General features: G+C 37.2%; 1 protein-coding gene and 1 long non-coding RNA gene across 3 annotated transcripts in view; one reads left to right on the forward strand and one right to left on the reverse strand.

The window, feature by feature from the left end:
• Window positions 1–24525, reverse strand: part of ARHGAP15 (Rho GTPase activating protein 15) — a 623791-nt gene that overhangs the window by 534427 nt on the left and 64839 nt on the right. The window contains exon 3 of the mRNA XM_077767808.1: window positions 13729–13797. Coding sequence (XP_077623934.1) covers window positions 13729–13797 — 69 coding nt within the window. The remainder of the gene's footprint in view (window positions 1–13728; window positions 13798–24525) is intronic.
• On the forward strand, window positions 411–16169 carry LOC144234454 (uncharacterized). 2 transcript variants are annotated; one of them, XR_013335955.1, is made up of 4 exons: window positions 411–560; window positions 2883–3116; window positions 15206–15349; window positions 15773–16169. It is a non-coding gene; the product is annotated as an uncharacterized LOC144234454 (long non-coding RNA). The 2 variants fall into 2 exon arrangements; XR_013335956.1 differs by lacking the exon at window positions 15206–15349.

The following is a 24525-nucleotide window of genomic DNA, read 5'->3' on the forward strand; positions in this document are numbered from 1 at the left end:
AGTTGTTCATTTACAGTTTCCCCCCTTGATCTGCAGGGGATATACGCCAAAACCCCCAGTAGATGCCTGAAATCATGGATCGCGCCAAACTGTATAATACTATGTTCTTTCCTATACATCCAGATCTGAGATAAAGTTAAATTTATAAATTAGGCACAGTAAAATTAACAACAGCTAATAATAAACTAAAATAATTATTATAATAATACACTGTAATAAAAGTTATGAGAACGTGATCTCTATTTCTCAAAATACCCTGTTGTACTGTACTCACCCTTCTTGTGATGAGGTGAGGTGAAAAAATGCCTACATGATGAGATGAAGTGAGATGAATGAGGTAGGCATTGTGACATCGCATTGGGCTACAACTGACCTTCTAATGATATGCATGTCTGAAGGAGGATAATCTGCTTTCAGACTCGATGGACCATCAGTAACTGGAACCACGGAAAATGAAACTGTGAATGAGGGAGACCACTGTATGTGGTTTGCCTGCACCTGCGCTGTGTGTGATTCTGCCTTTCATACCTGGATTCCGAGCACCTACAGCACACCTACAGGTACTTGCTGACACCAATAATCACAAGTATAAATGTAGTGAAACAAAGTAGTAGATGCGTGAGTGACTATTTTAATGTTTCTTAAAAATATTTATAGAAGAGTGAAAAAAAACAAAAAAAAAATTCCATCTTCATAGGACAGGTGAAAGGAAGAGATACTTGGGGATAAATAAATTATCCCAAGCCACTGAAGTTTCACCAGTTCGTGAATTGGCTATTTACAAGACTCGATCTGATGTAGGAGAGACCTTTCCTTCTAATTGTTCATTATGAAATTCCTAATACATAGCAGAGTACTTGCCCCTAAAAATATATTTGATGAATACATTTAATAACAATGATGAAGGTACCAATAATGATCCATAGCAAAGTTTTTTTCCACATGTCTACATTTCCAGAAAATTCCTTCTATTTCAGCATGTTCTCTACCGTCTAAAAGAGTCTATGGAGGTCTCTTGGATAATTTTCAGAATCATGATGCTCAGCGGTGTCTTTTGTACTTGGATGCATCTATTTGTTTGTTTTCCCTACCTTTTATTTTATGTATACTGTCCTTGTTTCTCGGTGCCAGGAAATTTTGTTTGTCTACCCCCTAAAACCCATGTAATAAGTTCAGTGTTTAACTCTGGGCATTACTGATTTCCACAAATGTTTGGAAGAAGGATGTTTTCAGTAGCAATTAGCGTCACAGGGATGGTCCCTTTCTTTAATAATGTATATTGGGAAATTTTGTGGTGTAACCATAGACAAAATTTATTGTTTTATTAAAGCTTTCTTCTGATGAAAATAAAGTAGTTACCAAAAGTCTGAATTTATCTGTCAAAAAGGTACAAAACCTCTCAAGCCATCATAAAAATTGATGCATTCATTCTCAACTAAAAATATTGCCTTCCCCCCACCAGATTTTTCACTATAAGACCAGTGGGTGGATGCTTAGTGCCCAGAATGTATTATTGATGATCATTTCTTTAAAGAGGGAAGAGAAATTCAAAATGAAAAGAAAAAAAAAAAACCTAATAACTCTGAAGAGAACCAAACATAAGCCAGCCTGAGATACATATTTTAAAATTCTCTCTCCCTGAATACATAAGAAATGTTTCTCCAGATACCGTGGGACCTTTTCAGGATACTGAGATTGAGATGAGGACTGTATTCCTCATGTCAAGGCTCTATCAGTGTAATATCATTGCTGTAGAAATAGGCTGAGCCAGTTCCCATGATCTTGAATCAAGGCAATACAGTCTCCATGCTTGACCACACAGAGGACCCAAAAAAAGGAAAGAAGAGGAGTGACTAGCAAGTTAGTTTTCTTCTCCTATATCATCTTCCAAAGTCCAGGCTGCCTTTCAGGTTATTAGAGGTAGCTAATAATCATCCTACTACATACTCTAACTATACTTATGACTACCATAGATATGTTTACATATCTACATGTATTTACATGTAGTTATATACATGTACAATCATCATGCACATGTTCCCATTTCTGGGATCAAGTGTTCATTCTTCTAAATTACCTCTTCAGTACTTCATGTATGCTCATTCATTCTTTCAATGTATTTTCAGTTAGTAACATCCTCTTCCCCTTTAATACCAGCTGCTTTGCTCACAATGGGACTGCAAAGATTTATAGGACACTCTTAATCCTATTGACGCTTATATGCTTGTGAGCTCACATTCAAAAGTACTTATGTTCCTCTCTTTTGTGAACTGGATACCGCACTCCCTCCAGTCATCTCAGTTACTCAGGCCAGTTTCTGCTCTGGAACAGAACATTCCAACCAGTCTTCCTACACTGAAAACACTGCATTATTCTAAGTCCCCTGCTATAAGCAACACTTCATTCTTTATTATTTCTTGTCATGATACTTTGAAATACCTCACTATGTTTCAGGAACTAGAAACCAGTTAATCTGGAAGGCTCATAGGAGCTGAAAGAAGTATTAGGACAAGTAAAAGATAATTATGTATTTTGTCTATGGGTGTATATATGGCACCATATTCATTATTCTAATTATTTACTCCTACTCTATGTTAATCCCATGGATCGAAGGGATAATAATCTTTAAATTACAGTTGAGTATGCTGGTCATCTAAGATTCAGATGGTATTATAGCTAGTAATTTCCAAAATTTTGTATAGTTTTATGTCTAAATTTAGGATATTATATGGCAAGTTCCAGGCCAACCTGAAATTCCTTGAAGTATAGGCACCCCTAAACTTTGCATACTTAAGAAATGTCAACCAATCTTTAGATACTGAATCTGGCTTCTTAAGCAATTTGTCCAATGTCCCTCCAACGGCCTATTTTTTAATGTTAAGTGGCAGGGAAGATCAGCAATTTGTCCGAATTGGATGCCAGCCAGTCTGCTACATTGAAGAAGTACTCAGCAGACACAACTGTGCTGAGATACAGATGAGAAGAATGAATGGCTGTGGCATACCCAGATAGCACCTGTTTATCAACCTAAGTTGGAGGCTATAGACAAGGCAGCAGAGCAGAAGACAACCTTTGATTAATGGTAGCAATCGTGGAAGAAAGACCAGCCTGTAACCGTAAGTACAGACACAGCAATTTATTATGTGAAGACTTCATGTTGTTCTCAGATAAAAGAAGTAGACTTGAAAAGAATAGGCTTTCATCTACACCAGTCCACCACAAGAATGCTGTGAAAATACATCTTTATGAATAGAAATGAACTGAATCTAAAGACCTTCCCCAGATTTTGATGAGAAGGGGTTGACTTTTAACACCAGAATCCCACAGCCCTTATGCCTTACAATATTTGCTGTGTTGATGTAGTTAAGTTATTGTTCTTTTACTCTTTGTTCTGATTCTGTGTTCACTGGCAATCTCTGACTCCTAATTCAGCTTCTGAAATCCTCTGAGGTATAACATGGGTGACTTAAACACTCAGTATCAGTGTATCTCCCATTATAAATTTACAAATCAGAGTTATTGTTTATACATCAGCTTCTTACAAATTTGGTTTCTGTGAGATAGTCTCAAGGGATCATGACCATTAATAAATAAAGTTTTTCTAGATCCACAAAGCTGAGGCAGGCCCCTGCCCTGAACTGAACTGAGCCTTCTAAAGTAGTGCCACCCTGTGGAACTTTCTATATGACTGACTGATCTTCCTCTATGATAACTCAGCATCATCTCTTTATAACCACAACCCTGGGTCACTGTAGCTTTCAGATTAACATTTCAGTATTTTCCTCTTTAATAGGAAGGAACCTGTTATATTTTTTCCCAAACTTTTTATAGATCAAAGTACTTTGCTGATGATTTTGTTTGTTTAGATGATTTCTATTAAAAAGCGCACATCTGGTTATATCATTTTACACCCCAGTGTTTTCTCTTTCTTTATTAAATCTCTACTTCTCCACTACCCACAGAAATATACTTCTTTGTTCTTTCCATTGGTCTTATTTTTTAAATATTTTTCATGTTAAAAATAAAGTTTGTATTTACTTACAGTCTACAACATGATGTTTTGATATGCATAGCGAAATGATTATTACTATAGTCAAGCCAATTAACATAACCATCTCCTCACACAGTTACCTTCTTTAAAGTTTCTTGTGGTGATCGCACCTGAGATCTACTCTCTTAGCAAATTTCCTCTCTATACTACAATATTATAGACTATAATCACCATGCTATATATATTTATCCTATATCTTCATTGGCTTTCCTTCTTGTGACATTGTCTTCAGTTCACATCTTGTGATCATTTTCTTCTATGGGGCTCAGTGCCTACATTTTTCTTCTCAGTCTCCGATTATTTCTATACTGGCTCTGGCTTTATTGCAATATCAGATCAGCTGACTATGTTTATGGACTTGGAGGCGACACAATCCACTGAGAACAGAAACGAGGGATGCCTGGGTGGCTCAGTGGTTGAGTGTCCAACTCTTGAATTTCAGCTAAGGTCATGATCCCAGGGTGGTTGGTTTGAACCCCATATCAAGCTCTGCACTAACCGTGGAAACTTCTTAAGATTCTCTCTCTCTCTCTCTCTCTCTCTCTCTCTCTCTCTGTCCAGCTCTTTCTCTCTCTCTCTCTCTCTCCCTCCCCTCCCCTACTCATGTGCTCTCTGTCAAAAAAGAGAAAAAAGAGAAAAGAATGGAAAGTAAAGCAGAGAAAAAATCACCTTAAAAATCTAGCTCTCTGTACATCATATAAAGCACTAATTAAAAAAAAAATGCTTAATTTTAGAACCACTTTACATATAGCTCAAGAATGAAATATGGTGTTTCGGCCTCATGCAAATACATAATTTACTGTGTGCATACTTGTAAAGAGTGGTAAACCAAAATTCAAGTTGGATACAGTGATTACATGAAAAGGGGAGCAGAAGCAAAGAAAAGTTATTCTCTGTCATAAACGAGCGGTGTCTGGAAAGAGCAAGTAAGCATTCTCAGAGAGGCTGGTCTTGATTTCAGGGCTCTGAGTTAGGCATGGTTGCTCATTGCACTCGTTGACACCCATCAGTGTATATGTTGTGCAATGCTTTTATGGACATCCTGCCCATCTCACTTTCTCAGAGGATGAGAGAATATGTTAGGCTTTGGGGTTCTGCTGAATGTCTTGAACCATTTTTCGAATGCTGGGTTTGGCAAAGCATGTATTCTGTTTTGCCAAATGCTTTTCCCCATCATTTTAAACCCCTGTGTATTTCAAGGGAAATGTTACCCACATGTCTGATTTTTTTCCCCTTAACTCATCAAAATGTCATCTTGAAAAAACTGCTATTGGATGTTTAAGAACTCCCCTGGCTTTTTCCTGAGCTTTTCATCTTTTAACCAATGTGTTTCATTTGACCTCCACCAAAAAAGCCCAGGTTCTGTTGGGGAATTGGGCTGATGAGGGTATCTCTTTGTGTCTCAAGAATTTTCTTCACTCTTCTGGAGGCTTTTCCTGTATCCCACCTTTTCTTCCTCATCCTCAGTTTCTTTCTTCTTCCCTAAATTCTATTTCTTTGTGTCCTTGATTTAAATATGTTATTCTTTATTTGCCTGTCATTGGAACTCAGAAAGGAATGGCCTTCCCAGTTCCCATCTGGGCAATTTATTAGCATAATTCAATTGTTTTGTTATAACCTAATTTTGGTCTAGGCAGTAAGGAAGAAAGCACTGCTCAATGTTAATAGCCTTTGTTATTGTTGTTGTGTATGTTCTTTTCTTTAAATGAAATTCAAATGTGGACAGGAGATGTTATTGTAACCTGTTTCTGTTTTCATGGCTTCTAATCTCCTTAATGTCACCTGAAGGCCCTTCTTCACCTGAGCACTGTCCCCCTCTCCATATGCCCCCCTGACCCATTTTCCTTGTTCACCATATTCTAGTGAGTGTGGTGTTCTTGTAGTTTTTTAAATGGACTTAACTTTGTTCTGACCTCCAGACCTTTGCACTTGCTATTCCTCCTATTCACAACCTTCTTCAAGTTCTTTGCTGGACAAACGCTATGTATCCTGCAATCTCAATTTAAATGCCCCTTTCAAAGAGCGCTTTTATGATTACTGAGTCTAGGCTAAGTTAGCCCCTCTCTCATAGAAACTTGTGTTGCTGCCTCCCTGGTATGTAATTGCATGGTATTGTAATTTGCATTTAAAGAATGATGCCTCCTTTACTTGTTTAAGACTTCTCTCCATTCTTGGATCACAAGCTCCTCGAGTAAAGGGCATGAATACTTAGCATATCATTGCATACCCCAAACTTAGCAGAGCACCTAGAACAGGGATGGCCTCAACAAATACAGGAAATAATAAAGACGCTTCTGTTGAACAAAAGGAAGGGCAGGTAAAACAATGACAACCAGGAGATGGTTTCTATTAGAGTTATTAAAATATATCACATGTTATTAACACGCAAGTAACTTGAAGATCTGGGAGGATGTTATTTCAGAAAACCTAATTCTATCTTACTAAGTAAAAATTTGAAAGCCTAAAGAGCTTTTGGAAATTTTTTGCAATTTAAGGAAAGCACAGCCAGATCAATAGAATTATTCCTCCGAAGTGGCTGTCCTTTGTTTTAAAATAAGAAAACACTGTATGCTTACAATGTCTTTCATCCTCAAAGCCCTCACAAGTATTAATTAATCCACAAAATGATATCTGGCTCCAAAAGGTAGAATCTGAGACTTAAGGTTTATCTGCAAAAGCCTGCTTTGCCCCCAAGCCATGGCAACTTCCTGAGCTCCATCCTACAAATCCTCCTAGCTCAGGAGGCAGCAGATGATTCTCTAAAACCTGCCACAGGCTTTTGACTCCTGCAGGGTTATCCATAGACTGTCTCATACTCTTTTGATAAAAATAAAGATGATAAAAATTTAGCATGTTATAAACATGGTTATTTTTGTCAAGCATTTCTTTAAGGGAAAAAGGAAAAGTGCCCTGAAAATATTTGGGTATCATCTACAGTTAAAACAGGGAATATACAAGATCAGAAACAAATGCATATTAGTATATTTGACATTTCATGTTTAAAATCTTTGCTGCATTACAGCACTTGTCAGGCCACCATACGGATTCCCAGAAAATAATTTAGGTCCCTTGCATTGATAGCATATGGATGTGTATGCCATGTGGCATGAATGACGTCACCTGTCAGTGAACTGGGTAGTTTTAGAGATTTTAGACTCCAACCAGAAATGTATTTACCAATATTCAAATCAAATGCATTATGCTTCTGTTTAACCCTGTTGATCATAATCTACTTCATTAAAGGGGACACTGAGAGGTGAAGCATGGCTACCAGTGGGTGATGGCATCTATTGGCGTAGCCACCATGGCAGATTCCATTTTTGTAAAGTGAATCATTTTTCTCCAAGAGTGTGGATCTAATGAGATACTTCTGCCAGTTATGCTTAAAGCCAAGGCTTCTCATGATTTCTAGAAAATGTTCAGGGGAGTTCTGAATATAAGGAAAAAAAAAGGATGAGATTTGTACAGCAAAAAATGTTGGAGATAAATAAGCTGAAAAAATCCATATGGTAAAAATACTACTGCATATATAGTAGTTCATCCTGGTTCATACTGTGGGAGCCTCTTGCGGATTCCAGAAGCCATAGTGGGAAGGAAGGAGTGTAGTTGAGATGGAAGTGAGGACATACAATGTTTGTGGGGAAAAGTATGTGCATCCAGGTAAAAATAATGTAAAGTCAAGTTAGTCAGATATAAAGAAAACTTTAGAGATTCTGGAAAAGAATTCAAGTCTTGATGTGAAGGTAATGGATACTTAAAAGTTCATCAGAGTGTGTTGTTTGAGGAAATTAGTGATTAGTTTGTCATTGACCATCATAATGGGGTTATTCATAAGCAAGAGTTGTGGGGCAAAGAAGCATTTCTGCCTTTAAAATAACATTAAATAAGTAATTTAATTTAAATAGAGATTGATTGATAAAAGTTGAATATAACCTGTGTTCACTAGACAGAATAAGATGAGCAGGACTCAGAGAGAATCTAGGGAAATTGAAGTCAGGAATAAGTAGTAAATTGGTTGGCAGTTCCAAAAGAGTTGATGGAATTAGTGAATTAGTGGTGTGTGTGTGTGTGTGTGTGTGTGTGTGTGTCTATGTGTGTGAAACAGAGAGTGAGAGAGAGATTGCAAACTAAAGAGCTTAACAAATTACTGTTTCTTTCTTTCTATTTATCCATGCTTCCTAATGCCACCTTTCCAAAGTCGTCTGGCCTAGAATAGAATATTGAACATATATATGCACAATCTATTAATATACTGTCCATCATTTGGGATATTCAAAATCAGTTTCATTTATTCTTGAGTAAACAAAAATTCAGAGTCAAGACAGCCAACTATAGACCAGTAAACCAACAACTGATCTTAATGTTAGGAAAGTAAATTGACAAAACTATTTCTGAATAGTCTAATATGCTTGAAATATAGGGATAGCATTAATATGCCATTAGTTATTGATTCAATTTGAATAATAATCATAATTCAACTTTTAAAAATTTATAATTAGTATATATTTTATGTTAAATTTTAAGACACTGTAAGGTATTGTTCAAATATAATTACATATATATTTGCATATATCTGATCACACATCTAATTGCATGTCTATATTGATATTAAACACACACTCTCATAGCTCAATTTTCAGTCTAACTTCTGCCATGGTTCATCAAATACTTTAGAAAAAAACATATGCATTTGCTATATCTTAAATACACAGCTCCTTTTTTTAATTAATTAATTTAGAAAGAGTGTGCATGAGCATGGGAGGGACAGAGAGAAAGGGAGAGACAATCTCAAGCAGGCTCCACACTGTCAGCACAGAGCCCAACACAAGACTTAAACTCACAAACCATGAGATCATGACCGGACCTGAAGTCAAGACTTGGCACTTAACTCACTGAGTCACCCAGGCACCCCAAATATACAGCTCTTTATAATTACTTGTATGTACTTTATTTGCTCTGTAATAAAAATTAATGGAAAAGAAATACAATTGCTTTCCTATTCACTGGACAACTACACTTTGCCAGGCCTTGTATGAAATCCTCATAAGACAGTGAGTGAGGCATAGCCCTCCTTTCAAATAGCTTACAGTTCAATAAGAGAGAGACAAGGAAACAGACAATTTTAATGTGATTATCAAAAGAGAAATTTTAAAGACAGAGGCAAGGTCAGGCTACTCGGGATGCAGAATAAGGATTACCTGATTCAAATCTGAGGACTCAGAGAAAGCCTTCACAGAGAAAATGGTAAGTTGAGACCTGAGTAATTAATTTTGAAAACAAAGTATTGTTACATCTAATTAAATTAAAAAGCTTGTCTTTCTCTATAAATAGCCAGCATATATTTATTAATATCTGAATAAACAATATAATTTTAATACAACTTTAATATCTTAGTATTAAATCAATTGACAGACATGTCTTTTGTGAACAAACCCTAGGGCCAAAAGCAATGTAAGGGTAAGTATGGTATAATAAAGAAAATACAAGTCATGACCCCTAACTTCAAAGCATTTACAGTCTAGCTGTGGACCAAGTCTATTACATGAACTAGGGGTGAACAACACAAAAGAGTGCTGAGATGAAGGAAATAATTGTTACAGAAAATTCAAGCTCCTTCAGGGTGAGAGTCATGTCTTACTCACGTTATCATTCCTGGCCTGAGGGTATGTATTGGAGAGCAGATAATAAATCAGGTAAATCAGGGATCATGAGAGAAGCCTATAGACTTGATGTTATAGAAAATAGAAGGCTCTTAAATGTTTGGACAGGGAAAATGAAGTAATGGAGGTACTGTTTAAAGAAGATTGGTGTAGAATTGCTACACAGGATCAGTGGAAGGGGCACAGTAGAGAACAGGGGAGGGCTGGCAGGTTGAGATCAGAAGCATTTGAAGGCCTGGGCAAGGATGTGTGTGTAACCATAAAGAAAAATGTGGGTACCACACACATTGCAGAGAAACTGCTTTGGGAAATGGTGACTTATTTGGTGGGCCATAGATAAAAAATAGGATCCAAGGAAATGTCTTCTAAGCCTGGATACATGTTTGCTACTCTTAAAGACAGGCTTGATGGAAAGGGAAACCAGTTTTGGAAGATGGTGATGATGGGTTCAATATGGGAGATTTCACTTCTAAGATGACAAGGAGACACAGTAGAATAAACCACTAGCTAGCACTTTAAGATATAGGAAGAGAGGGGCGCCTGGGTGGCTCAGTTGTTGAGCATCCATCTTTACCTCAGGTCATGATCTCATGGCTCCTGAGTTCAAGTCCAGCATCAGCCTTGCTGCTGTCAGCACAGGATCCACTTTGGATCCTCTGTTCCCCTCTCTCTCTGCCCCTGCCCCACTCACTCTTTCTCCCTCAAAGTCAAACAAATTAATAAGCAAAAGAAGATATAGGATGAGATAATGAAAAGAAAAAATATAGATCAGTGTATTATAAACTTGAAAGTAAAAACAAAAGCCATTAACTGTTTCATTTGTGCATTAATTTAACACACATTTACTGAGTTCTTAGCATGTTCTAGCAAGAATTATAATAATGGAAATGGAGTTATGGACATAGGAGACAATACTTCTGCTCACACAGAACATTTTCATGAGATAATGAACAAATAAAAAGAAATTGAATAATATGCCACACGGTGGCAAGTTCTATGGAGAAAATAATTTAGGGTAAGAGAAAAATGTGTAAATGGAAACAGTGGATTTTCTTATTTGTTTATTTGTTTTTAAGGAAGATTATAAAAGATCTATCTTTTTTTAAGTTTACCTGTTTATTTTGAAAGAGGTGGGGGGATGAGAGAGAGCATAATGGAGGGGCAGAGAGAGAAAGAGAGAGAGAGAGAGAGAGAGAGAATCTTAAGTGGGCTCCGTGCTGCCAGTGCAGAGCCTGATGAGGGGCTGGAACTCACAAACCTGTGAGTCCATTACTTGAGCTGAAATCTAGAGTCAGATGCTTAACCAACTGAGCCACCCAGGCACCTTGGAAAGATCCATTTTAAAAGGTGATATTTGAATAGAGATTCAAAGCAAATGAATGAATAAGCATTACAAGTTTCTGGGCCCAAAATAAATGATTTTGTACCAGGCAGAGGAAAGAGCTGGTATAAGGGCCCTGTGAGAGAAGTAAGGAGGTCAATCTGGCTAGAGTAGAATGAATGAGGAGAAGAAGGGAAAAGCCGAGGCCAGAGCCATAGCTGACACATGTAGAATCTGGTGAACTCTGGGATGTTTTTCAGCTTTTTCCTTGGGAGACACTGAAGGCCAGAGAGGAATTTGAATCAAGCAGCAGTGGGCATGACCTAGCTCGTATGCCAACAAGATCACTCTGGCGAAAATATTTGTGTCAAAAATAAAAAGTAGAAAGCAGGTGTACAAGTGGCATGTCAGTTGGAGGCAATCGCATTAAATCAAGTGAGAGATGACATAGCATAAAGGTGGTGAGAAGGGAACTGATTCTGGATATATTCTGAAGATCAAACAAACAGCTTAACAGATGTTTAACTTTATCTTGTGAGAAAAACAGAGAGGACAAAGATGACTTTTAAAGCTTTAACTGAAGCACTTGGAAGAATGGAGTTAGCATCTAGTAAAATGAAGAAGATTGAAGGAAGCAAGTTTGGGAGAAAATCAGGATCCGTTTAGGGTAGGTTAAGTTAGAGATGTAAGTTAGACATATAGATGAATATGCCACAATATACAGTACTAGAGTTTAGAGCAATGGTCCATGCAGAAGTGGTTAGTGTAACACAGTACCTAAAACCATAGCACTGAATGATACATTGTAGGGAATAAACATAAAGAAAAAGAAGCTAAGTTGAACTCCAAGATGAAGAAGAACCAGCAAAGGAAATGGAAATGGGTGTCTAATTAATTGGAGACCTATGAGGGGCGCCTGGGTGGCTTAGTCGGTTAAGCGTCCGACTTTCGCTTAGGTCCTGATCTCGCGGTTCGTGGGTTCGAGCCCCGCATCGGGCTCTGTGCTGACTGCCAGCTCAGAGCCTGGAGCCTGTTTCAGTCTGTGACTCCCTCTCTCTCTGACCCTCCCCTGCTCACGCTGTCTGTCTCTCTCTCTCTCCTAGAAATAAAAACATTAAAAAAAAATTTTTAAAAAAAATTGGAGACCTATGAGAAAGTGGTTTACTGGTGTTCATATAAGGAAAGTACTTCAAAGAGACTTATCAGTTGGGTTAAATTCTGAGATCTAATGAAAGAACTGAGAACTTACCAATGGATTTAGTAATGTGAAAGCAATTGATGACCTTGATAGGAAATTAGTGGTTGGGATAAAGCCTAAAAAGGGGCGCCTGGGTGGCTCAGTCACTTGAGTGTCCAACTTGAGCTCAGGTCATGATCTCGCTGCTCATGGATTCAAACCCCGCATCAGGCTCTGTGCTGACAGCTCAGAGCCTGGAGCCTGCCTCGGATTCTGTCTCTGTCTCTCTTTCTTTCTGCCCCTCCCCCGACTCCCCATCTGTCTCTCTCTCAAAAATGTGTAAAAATTAATAAATATATTTTTAAAAGCCTAAATGGAGTTGGATCAACAGATAACGGAGGAGAAAAATTGACAACAATAAAGGTAGGCAATTCTTATAAGGGAATTTTATTCTAAAGCAAAGAAAGTAATAGAGCAATGGCTAGAGTGGAGATGGGAGACCTAGAACGTGAAAAATTAAAGAAGATAAGAGAACTGAACTAGATAAATAAATACTTTTGGTGCTGAGGATGAGAAAGCCCCAAAATAATAGAGATAGAATAGCAGGAAACAGATAGGAATAAAGTCATCTCAGTGTGGTATCCTAAAAGCCAATGGGACTGACTGGCATGTTGGCCATTGTGAAATCCACCAGGAAGGATAAGCACAGAGAAAAAGAGTGTTATATTTACTGGAAAGGGGTCATTAATAGAAAGAAGTATCAGAATATCAGGAAAGTTGGGTTTATGTGTTTTTAAGATAGCTCTAAATACTTCATTCATGTTACTTACAATGTTTCAGGCATTCTTCTAGTCATTAAGATACAGCAATTAAAAAATGGAAAAAAAAATCTCTGCCTTCATGGATTTAGAATCTATAGGTAAGGGATTAATTTTTTTCTAAAAAAAATTGTCAAAATTTTCAGTAGGCCCCAAATAATCTCTGCCTCCTGTTATTCACAGCCTGGTTTAGTCCTTTCTCCTTGAGTGTGGACTGGAGTTAGTGACTTGATTCTGATCAAGATAATGTGGAAAAGTTGACAGTTATCACTACCATGGTTAGGTATCACTACCATAAGAGATTTTGCCTTCTATCTTGGTAACAGAATCTGTTGCCTTCTCCGTTTGCATGCTTTGAAGAAGGAAGCAGCCATACTGGCAAAGCCCATGGGGCAAGAAACTGAGAGCAGCCTCTGGACCACATCCCTGAAGGATCTGAATCCCTCCAAAAGCCATGTGCATGAACAGGGAAGCAGATGGCTTCCCCAGTCAAACCTTCAGATGTGACCCCAATCTGACTGAAAGAGTGATTGCAATCTTTTGAAATACTCTGAACTAAAGGACTCTGCTAAGCCACACCCAGATTCCTGACCCACACAAACAGGAGATAATGTGTGCTGTTTCAAGATGTTGAGTTTGGGGATCATTTATTCTGTAGCAGTAGATGAATAATACAGTATTGCAGGGAAATAATCACTTACCAATTGTTCCAATGGAGGAATGACATCTTTCAAGACATGCTGAGAATGATTCCTCCTGTGTCGGGATATCTGTAAAAATATTGACATTAGGTATTATTATATTGTTTCTCTCAAAAAAGCTTTAAATGATTTAAAAGAGCATACTTTAGTAAAAGTACACAGATCTATCACCATATCCAGATTCATTCAAGAAGTCAAAGTAGATAAAAAATGGAAAGTAAATGTTTTGGACATTGACTAAGTTGAGTAAAATGTGTACTCAAAGATGGTGGGCTACAACAATATCTCCTGTTCCACATACTCTTTTTACCATGTAACCTTGACATGGGGTCTATGTTCTTTCATTTTGAACCTGGCTTTAGGCCAAGTTTCAATTAAAAAACTACGGCAGAAGTGACACTACATGATTTAAAATATTAGAACATAATAATGTCATGCACTTCCCCCTTGTTCTTTTAGAACCCTCATATTTGGAAAATATTTACTATGTTGGGACGAAGCCCAAATCATCTCACACAGAGAGAGCCTTATAGGTTTTCTGGCTAAGAGACTAGCTGAGGTTTGAGCCTCATCTCAAACGCCAATCACAGGAGTATAGATACCTTCTGATGTTTCCCCCCACCAGCCATTGAGTCACTCCCCACCCCATGTTTCAAAGTCCTAGTAGAAGCTTAAAACACTGTGTAGTAGACACAGGCTATTTCTGCTATGACTAATCTGAATTTTTGACCAGGTTCTATAAGCATAAAATAAAATCATTGCTTTGTATCTCTATATTGCAGGGTGATTTGCAAAGCTGAAATAGTAACTGGAACAAAATATTTAATATTGAAACACTTTGTGTTTATGATATGAACTTAGCTTTTTCAGAGTCAATATTCTATTAATTTACATGTCTTCTTCTACAGATGTATTTAAACATACAATAATAAATAGCTAAGTGTTTTAAGAGCAACATTTTAAAGATGCCTTATTGTTGTTTCTATTGAAGCATCATAGGCAGATTCTATAATAAAACAAAAAGGGGAAAAAAGCAATTTATAATGAAACATTGTATTGTTTGATAACTTCAACAGAAGCTATAATTAATAATACTATGTTACTAGATAGGAATTTTCCAGTATTTTACATGAATGAGAGAGAGGAGGGTAGGAAAGAAAAGGGACAAGGAAGTAGGAAAAGAAAGAATGAGAAAGAGAGAGAGACTGGGGGATGAGTGTGAGGTATTAAAGAAATAAAGTGGGGCTGCCGAGTGTCTAGAAAGTAACTTTGGATGCCTTTGAATCTGGCACATGTAACTGATTTAAGGAACTAAATCAATGCCTGTTAAGATTTTGAGAGAATTGTATTACTGAAGAAATCAGAAGCCTGACCTAAAAAGATCTGTGACTTCATACAACACTCGAACCCCATGTTTGCTCCACAAAACTGCACTGTGAAGGCAGTACAACCTCCAAGGAAACTATTCTCTTCAAAGCTCACTTTAGATGCCGCCAGTGGGGGATAACGGAGAAGGACGAGCCTCTAGAAAGCAGAGCCAGAAACCTTGGAGAACAATGGGCATGGGGAATTATCCCAGAAAGGAGAGCCAGAAGGGCCAGGAACTGACTCTGCTGTCAGGGTAAGGGTCTCACAGGGCCTGCCCAGTAGGCGTTCATGATCATTTGGGTCAAGGGACTGTTGGCCGTTCACCATTTATTTCCTTTACAAACGAGAGAGTTTTGTTTGCTTGTTTCCTGTTATCAAGTTCTTGCTCTGCCATTGCCTATTGGATGTGATGGGAAAAACAGAACAGAGAACTTATTTTTCAAGTTTTAAACCTTTAACCCGCTGGAGAGAAACTGGCCTGATGGAGAGAGTTCTATTTGTCACCAGCTATTCTAATATTGGAGTTTGATGTGGTAACTGAAGTAGACTTTTGGTTGTCTTCTTTGGGGAGGCGGAGAGATGTTGGAAGGCAGATGCAAACTGATATACGGTGAAGGGGAGGGAAGGCTGTGGCAAACCCTGATGCTTCCTCACCAAAATTCCATCCTTTTTCTAGGGCACATATCGAGACTGCGTTTCTCAGACTGCCTTGCAATTAAGAGTGGCCACATGACTAGTTCAGACCAATGGGATGTGAGCAGAAACAATAGCCACTCTCTCTATTAAAGGCTATTAAGCAGTGAGTGCTTTCCCTCTGTGTTCCCTGTTTCCTCATATACTGGCTGGGCGTAAACATGGAGAGAGGTCCTGCAGGACGATGAAGGTGCAAGACAGAAGAAGACTGAATCACCATGTGGAGAAAAGCCAAACATAGGCCAGAGAAACTCATTTTGTTTTATTGAAGAAACTTGTTACTTTGGAATAATTTTTTACTTAGAGAAAGCTGTAGCAAGAGAGCTCCTGTAGAAAATTTCCTTCTAACTGCTATGTAGCAAGAAATAAACTTCTATTCCTTAGAGCCACTGTGTATTTTAGAGAATTTTACAAGTACTAGCATTACCCTAAATAAAACAACCATAGTTGATCTTAATTCATTTTGAAATAAATACATATATAGTATGTAGTAAAATTATACATATTACTTAGTATATATTATATAGTGTGTATTATACATTATAACATATTATATATGATATATGACATTTAATATTCATATATATTTGGTATTAAAATCTTTTAAGGAACCAGACACTTATTTCATACTGCTATACATTTGAAAACTTACTTCTCTTAACAATTAGTCATTGTATTAAGATTTATTATCTTCACTGAAAATTTTGTATGTCTTACATTCAATTTACAAGGGTGGAAGAGTTCTGGATTTTTTTTCTTGTTCCATGTCTTTGAAGCCTGTTGGATTTCCAGTCTTTAGTCCAGTCTTTGTCTAAAAATCATTCTCTGAACATATAAAACACCTTAAGCTTTAAATGTTAAAGAAAGTAGTATCAATCAAATGTCTCTACAATATTGATGAATAAGCACCTGGGCAGTCTCTTAAGTCAGCCTTACCACTTCTTCTATGGCCAACACATGCCCTCCTTTCTCCTACCACTACTAGGCTTTGATGGCTATATTGGCCCATCACCCTCTAAATGGTCTCTTCTAGTCACTTTAGAAAGGTTTCCTATAAGACAATGCTTTAAGATGTGCTGTGTGTTGCTGTGAGAGGCACAAGAGATGATTCTAGCTGATGAATATTTTAATTTTAATTATCATTTACACAGTCATAAGGTTTAGCAGAAAAACTTATTACACAAAGCCATTTATTAGTGGTATGAATACATTTTCCATTAAAATAGAGTAAATGATATAGTTAAATAAGTAATATGTAGTATGCAACATGGAAAAAAACCCTACAAACATAGCAAGTGAATGATTGAAAGTTGGGAAAGAAGTTTTAATGAGAAGAATTCAGAACAGAAACATTTTCCATTAAAATAGAGTAAAATGATATAGTTAAGTAAGTAATATGTAGTATGCAACATGGAAAGAACCCCTACAAAATATTAAGTGAGTGACTAATAGTTGGAAAAGAAGTTTTAACGGGAAGAATTCAGAACAGAAACGACCAGTTACTGAGCACATACTTATTTTGCCCTTGAAGGGAACAATTAGGTCCATGGGATAGACAAGAACTCAAATTGAGAAATGATACAGTGTTACTGTCTGTAAACACATATACTGTGTTTATTATTTGCCAGACACAGTTCTAAGTATTTTGCATATATTAACATACTTAATTGTCACTCCTTTTTCATAAATGTAAAAACGCAGACACAGAGTTTCAATAACTTTAAAAATCCAGAGCTAGTAAGAGGCATGGGTGATATTTAACCAGAATCTAAGTCTTTAAATATTGTACTTGACTGCTTTGCCAGTGATATAATGTATATGCATAAAGGCAGTCATTGCATTCTTGGGAAACTACAAAGTTGAGATTTCCTGCATGTATATGGGGATATTTCCAAGGTAGAAATTTGAGTCAAAATTAGAAATTTGTACACACTTACACAGAAAGCTAGAAATCAAGTTTCAAGTTTGGTATGAATCATCTTAATTTTCCTTTAGGGAAAGTAATATTGCTTATCATTCCTAAATCAATAAGCTAGCCAATCTATCATGTTCAACCAAGTTATGGAGAAGCAGAGGAAAAAGAGAACTTTCATCACCTGTCTTTTGCTTTAATGCTCTTCTCAGTTAAGCATTAGACACAGAAATGTGCTATCATCCCAAATCAGATTACTCTGACCAAGACTTATGATTTAGGAAACCTGGATCCAAACCTGCTTAGTTGTGTCACATGGATATGAAAAAAAGTTAAAATATTTCAAGACCTCCATCTTTATGTAATTTACTTAATTGAAATAATAATTTAAAGAACACTTGAGGTCAATCAAAACTTCATGAAGTAAGTTTGAAGGAAACAAAGGCACTCCTAAGCCATACATAGTAAAATAATAGAAAATCTTATAGATTTGTACATGTTTATCCATCAATAGCTTTTTATTAGCATCTAAAACTTTTGCACATTTTTACAGTACCCCTTCTTGAGAAATGTTTCTGCTTAGGACATTAGATGTCCTTATGAGCCAATCATTTAGTCACTAAACATCTCTTGTTTAGTACCTGGTAGTTTCTAATAGTAGATGTTCAAAATATACTTGTTTGATGACATAAAATATAGCTAATGCTAGTATTGAAAAAAAGAGTACTTTTTTTGGACAGTCCTAATTTTTTCTCAATGACTTCACAACTTTTTAAATATATCTGAGGTCAAAAGCCTATGTTTTTAATTTTTTAAAAAAAAATTTAATGTTTATTTTTATTGAGAGACAGAGAGACACAGAGCATGAGCTTGGGAGGGGCAGAGAGAGGGGGAGACACAGAATCTGAAGCAGCCTCCAGGCTCTGAATTGTCAGCACAGAGCCCGACTCAGGGCTCGAAGTCACAAACCTCAAGATCATGACCTGAGCTGAAGTCAGATGCCCAACTGACTGAGCCATCCAGGCGCCCCCAAAAACCCATGTTTTGTTCTGCAAATTACTTCTGGATACATTTCAGAATATCAGCAATGGTGGGCTCATTGTTCAATCTTAGATCCATTTATTTTGGGGGGAATTCTTTTAATTTTTTTAATTTTTCTTTTTTTCAGGGTTTATTCACTTTTCAGAGACAGAGAGAGCATGAAGGGGAAGTGGCAGAGAGAGAGAGGGAGACACAGCATCTGAAGCAGGCTCCAGTCTCTAAGCTTGTCAGCACAAAGCCTGTCACGGGGCCTGAACTCACAGGGCCGTGAGATGATGACCTGAGCTGAAGTCAGATGCTTAACCCCCTGAGCCACCCAGGCTCCCCTGTGGGAATTCTTAACCATTAAATTTGGAAAACTTGAAAAGCAATAATAATATTACCAGTAGCTTGATACTTTATTTTAATACACTATTTTCTCTGTGAGTTACAGAAGCATTTCTCCTGAGGAAGGCTTAAAATATAGTTTTTATGTATGTTTGCTTTCTTTTTTGTTTCCAAATATTCTGAAATAGTATACAGATCCTTCCTCTAAGCATAAGTGGACATGGATGTATATCTACTACATATTTATTTAAGTGTCCACAGCCTGATTTTGTACTAGTTTTTATACTCTTACATTATGAAATATTGGTTTCAATATTATTTTCCAGTTCCCAGTTGAGAATTTTATGAATTGCTACTTTTCAACTTATTGCCAGTATTTTGTAAAAATAAAACTTACCCATTTAAAATATATCTGGCCTATTGACTAAGAATGTTACTTTGGGGCGCCTGGGTTGCTCTGTCAGTTGAACATCCTTCTTGAGCTAAGTTCATGATCTCATGTTCATGATTTCGAGCCCCATATCAGGCTCTGTGCTGACAGCTCAGAGTCTGGAGCCTGCTTCAGATTCTGTGTCTCCCTTTCTCTCTGCCCCTCCCCCACTTGTTTTTTTCTCTCTTTCTCTCTCTGTGTGTGTCTCACTCAAAAGTAAATACATAAACTTTAAAAACAAGAATGCTACTTCACAGTTTCTTTTGAAGCAGGCTTGTTTATGTCTTAACTACGTTCTATCACAGCATTCTGCGTCTTAAACAACTGAGCTTTAACAGTAAGTACCTGAACAGTTAGCCGTCCCTCCTCTGAAAAGAAGAAAAAGGAAGGCCTTCTCTTTTTGTGATGATGCCATCTTCCTATTGACTTAACAATATTCAGTAAATAGGAAATATTTATAGCTACCATTGAAAAAAAATCTTGAAATGCAAATAACATCTGACCTGGATTTTATGGAACCTCATATCAGATGAATGTATTACCAAACTACTTTTAGATCAGATCTATCTTTGTTTCCACCTACCAGTCTCCCCACTCCTCTGCCCCTTCTCAGGTACGTTAGCTTCATAATCGTGCAAAGCAAAGTGGAAGAATACAGTACTGAGGGTGCAATGCATATTTTTCTTTAAATTCCTTTCTGTTCTTACTATATACATCATAATTAAGTTTTCCAGATACATTTTCCGCCAAAAAGAAAAATTAAAAAGTCATTTTTTGGAAGTGTCTTCATTTTTTCCCCCTTCCATTTCCTCTTCATTCTAATCTATTTAGAGAATACGAAGCTGATGGGGGGGGGGGGACTAGTACTTGGTACGAAGTAAAAATAACAGAATTTGGGCATATTATTTTCCTGGTATAGGAAGGTCTACTATGAAAGTTATACATAAACATGAAACATTCCACATAGCTCTGATTTTAAATAGATTACCATTTTTGATGAACGTTTATATCTTGTGGCTTAGAGTTGAAATAAAAATCGTTTGAATAAAAGCATTAGTTTGCTCCAACATTTTCCCAGACATGTACGTTTTCTGAGGCATACCTCCCATTAGCAACCTCCCTGGATACTTGGATTAAAAAACAGAAATAAATTTGTGGTCAAGTTTAGTTGTTATCTTCACAGTTTCTCAAAAGTCCCCCCCCCCACCAGACGCTTCAGTATATCCCAATTCTTATGCTCAAATCTTCATTTGTTTTGCCAAATTCTTTTCCTTAAAGCTATTAATCAGATAAGAAAAGTTCATGAAACTTTTTACGGGGGGGGAGGAGAATGTGGAAATGCAGCCAATATTTCCTATACTCACACAATTTAGTTGTTTAGATATAATAAACATCACCCTAACTGATGACTGTATTTTTTAAATCATGTGTATGTGAGAGGTAACTGCTTTGGATGGGGAAAAAAAGATAAAATATGATGATATTATCTTATCATGCATTTAATCTTCTAATTTTATCCATTGGTAGACACATGGCAGTTCACACATGTAAAATCATAACTACTCATCCACTAACTATATGTATCTTTCATAGTCTTAATAGAAAGTAATGACATTAACCATAGAGAAACCAATTTCTTCTGTTTTGCTCCTTTTTAATGTACCACTGGCATATTACTTCACATTTAAGATCGCCTTCTCCCTCTGCCTGTGATATCATTCAGTTGCCATACTGCACACCCAGTAAGCAAATGCCCCCTTTTCTGTTTGTTTGATCTTCTGTAAGCCTCTTTTGCTGTATCTTGTCAGTCAGAAATCTGACACCCTCTCTTATCTCTCTTATCCCATGCAGAAAATAAAAGGGAAAGATTCAAAAACACTCTGAAAGACATACTAAAATTTTTCAGGTTTGTTGTCTTCTTTTTGTTTTGTTTTTTAGTTTGTTGAATATTATTTGCTCAGCATCTGAGCCATCTTTGGTGGTCACCAGTCTTTCAATCTTGGGCCGGGTTTAGGGGAGTTAAGTTCAGCTCCGATTACATTTTATTATCTCCCAGATAGCCTAAGAGAAGCACCTGCTGGAATGATTTCACTTCTTAATCTTTCTCCCTTGCTTTATTCAGTCCCAGACACATGTTCCTGCAAGAATAAAATCAAACTACCTCACACCTTCCTGTTGAAATAAAAAGTAGTTATATAAAGTGCACACAGCTTTATTTGTTGCTAAATACTGTTCCTTTAGTCCTCTTTTTTCTTTTTTCATGCTTTCAATAGAATGATTGTCTCCAAGATTTTTTAGATTGAGAAGTGTCATCCATGGGACCTTGGACACACTACTATTTTAGCCTTTTAAAGCATGCTCTTGAGATAAAAAGTGCCAGAACCAAGAAACGCAGTTATACCTGAGTAATATAATTTTCTACACTTTTTCATGCAGAGTACATTTATGTGTTGTCTTAGTTTTCAGTTTACATTTTTCTCTGTAGGTCCATTCATATTTAGACATGAATTTCCAAAGTGATAGGAGAAACTATGTACTAAAATAGACACATAAACACTTTATTCTACTCATAATACTATCATTGGTATTGGTATTAAATCTAAGGCATTGTATACTTCGTTAGAGCCACAGCTATAAAGTTACTATTGTTAGCACATAATATAGCTTACTTACTACCTCCTTTACTCTTCACAACAGAGCTATTACTCCATTGCTAAAAAATAAAAATAATATAACACTTGGACCAAACTGAGATTCTCTTAACAACTGCAAATCATATGTTATCTTTTAAATAAAAAGATTCAAGACAACAGAAAACAATGCCAAGACAACTATCTCATAAACACCTCAAAACAAAGGAAAACAGTAAACAAAGAATTATTGAGGCCCCAAATTGTCAAACAGTCCATCTAGTTTAGCCAAATTATAAACAAATCATTGTCAAATCACCGTTTGACTATGTTGGGCAGAAACAACCTATATCTAATTTTATGATGTTTAATGGTCCAAAAACTCTGAACAAATTAGAATCAAGTTTTATTTTCAGTTTCAAATATAAAATCTCTTTACTTGCCCTGAAGTGCTTACATTGAAATATTGAGTTGACTTCTTACTTTTTCAGGTATATGTTCAATCCCTGAAGAAGAGGTTCTGTCATTTGGAAAGTAATCCACAATACTTGGTTTGATTTATGAAAAGTAAAGTGTGACAAAGATATTTACTCATACTCAGACTTCTATAGTCTACTGACACCTTTCTTCATACATCATTGTTTTCTTAATTCAAAGCTGGGACATGTACTAACTCACTGAAAATGCTCTGCCTGTGTTTAAAGGTCACTTCTACAAGCATTACAGGAGGCTGAGCTTTTCATAACTGTACTATTCTTTCAAAATTTAACAGAGTTTTGGTCAAATATTTAAAATATGCACGTGAAGACTCTCAGTAGCTTCAGGCGATATCTAATAACTGTATCTTTCCAGTTTCCTTTCTTTATGTATTCTTTGAGGTTTTCAGAGACCCCAAACTCACCTTCTGCTGCCGAAAAAGCAGATTTAGTTCTGAAGGTTAATCCAACTCAGCAGGATTGAAGGATGGCACTTTTCCTTGGTCGTAAGTATGTTGGCTCAGGCCAGACAGCTGTTAGGACATTCTCCTCTGGGAATCGTGCCCTCAACACCCACCGTTGATGCACATACATGGTCTACTGGCTGCCGACTTCCGTGCCCATCTGCTCAAATGGCATGGTGCCCACTCACAAGTTGGCTGGATCCTTGCCCTTAGTGTGTAGATGCCAGGCAATGATGGGTTTAGATGGGCAGCCTGCATAATACTACAAGTGACAATTTTTTCTTTCTCTCTCTATAATATCTGTCCTCTGTGCCTTCTCTGAAAGTGAAACTCATGTTTCTCCACCTTTGATTGTGCCTGCGAACACGCATAGCCATCTGCAGGTACATGTACAAATATATATACCCCACCTTCCACCACAAGTAAGATGAAGCAGAAGAAAGGATCCACAGAGCCCCAGATGACAAGTTCTAACACTGAAATGGGTTGGATTGTGAAAATCCCGACCACCTGGAGTCTGTCAGAAGAAATTTAGCATGGGTGTAAGTACAGCAGACCTCTCACAGATAGCAATGTCACCAGGAAATAGTTTAAGTTAGAGCACTTTTTGCCTGTCACAGCCCCAGCACAAATTACTTGCCTTGTACTGAAAAGGCGCATACCACAGTAAATGAAATAAATCACACAAAAAGAACAAGCCTAACAGGAACGCGATTTATATGCTCAGTGGGGGCAAGGGTGCAAGCTATGATATTCAGACCTCAGAAATAACCCTGACCAGAGGTCTTAATGGAAAGAAAAAGAAACAAAAATAGCATCTCTCTTTCCAATCTACAGCAAACCCGTAGAGAGGAATAGATTGGCATAGGAGGTTGTGACTTTAATGATCCAAAGCATATGAATGCTTGTTAGCAGACAGCAGACAGACATAAGTAAGAACAACAGTAATGGCTGCATCTGCATGCTGGCCTATGGCACTCAGAGCAATCAGGCAGCATTGGAGAGCAGTGCCTGAAGGTATGTTAAAGCCATGCTTTCCTTGTGTGTTTATTTAAGGGTGATTGAATTCAGGGTGTTGTCAGTCTGCCTTGGAGAACGGTTATCCAATGTGTAGGCATGATCTTTCTCCCGGAATATGCTCTGTTGAGTGAGTTAGTTATGTGTGACTACTTGCTCTGTCCTAGTCTTTATACAGTGCCAAAATCCTCTAGTCCAAGTTCCAAAGGAACAGGGCCTAAAAACTTTTGGCTCCAGAATCAAATTAGGCTTCTCTGCTTCCCTAGCCAGAAATGCATAAATACCCAATGGCCAAAACCAAAGAATTTGACATTGTGGAATGAATAGAGCTGTCATATACCACTAAAGTGTGGAAATATCTACTGTTTGAAGTCAAGACTAGTTCAACATCTTCAGTAATCAGAACAGACTTCTTTGGACACCTTCATGGGTTAGTCTG

The sequence above is a fragment of the Crocuta crocuta genome, unplaced genomic scaffold (genome assembly GCF_008692635.1).
Source record: "Crocuta crocuta isolate KB4526 unplaced genomic scaffold, BGI_CrCroc_1.0 scaffold154, whole genome shotgun sequence".
Lineage (NCBI taxonomy): Eukaryota > Metazoa > Chordata > Mammalia > Carnivora > Hyaenidae > Crocuta > Crocuta crocuta.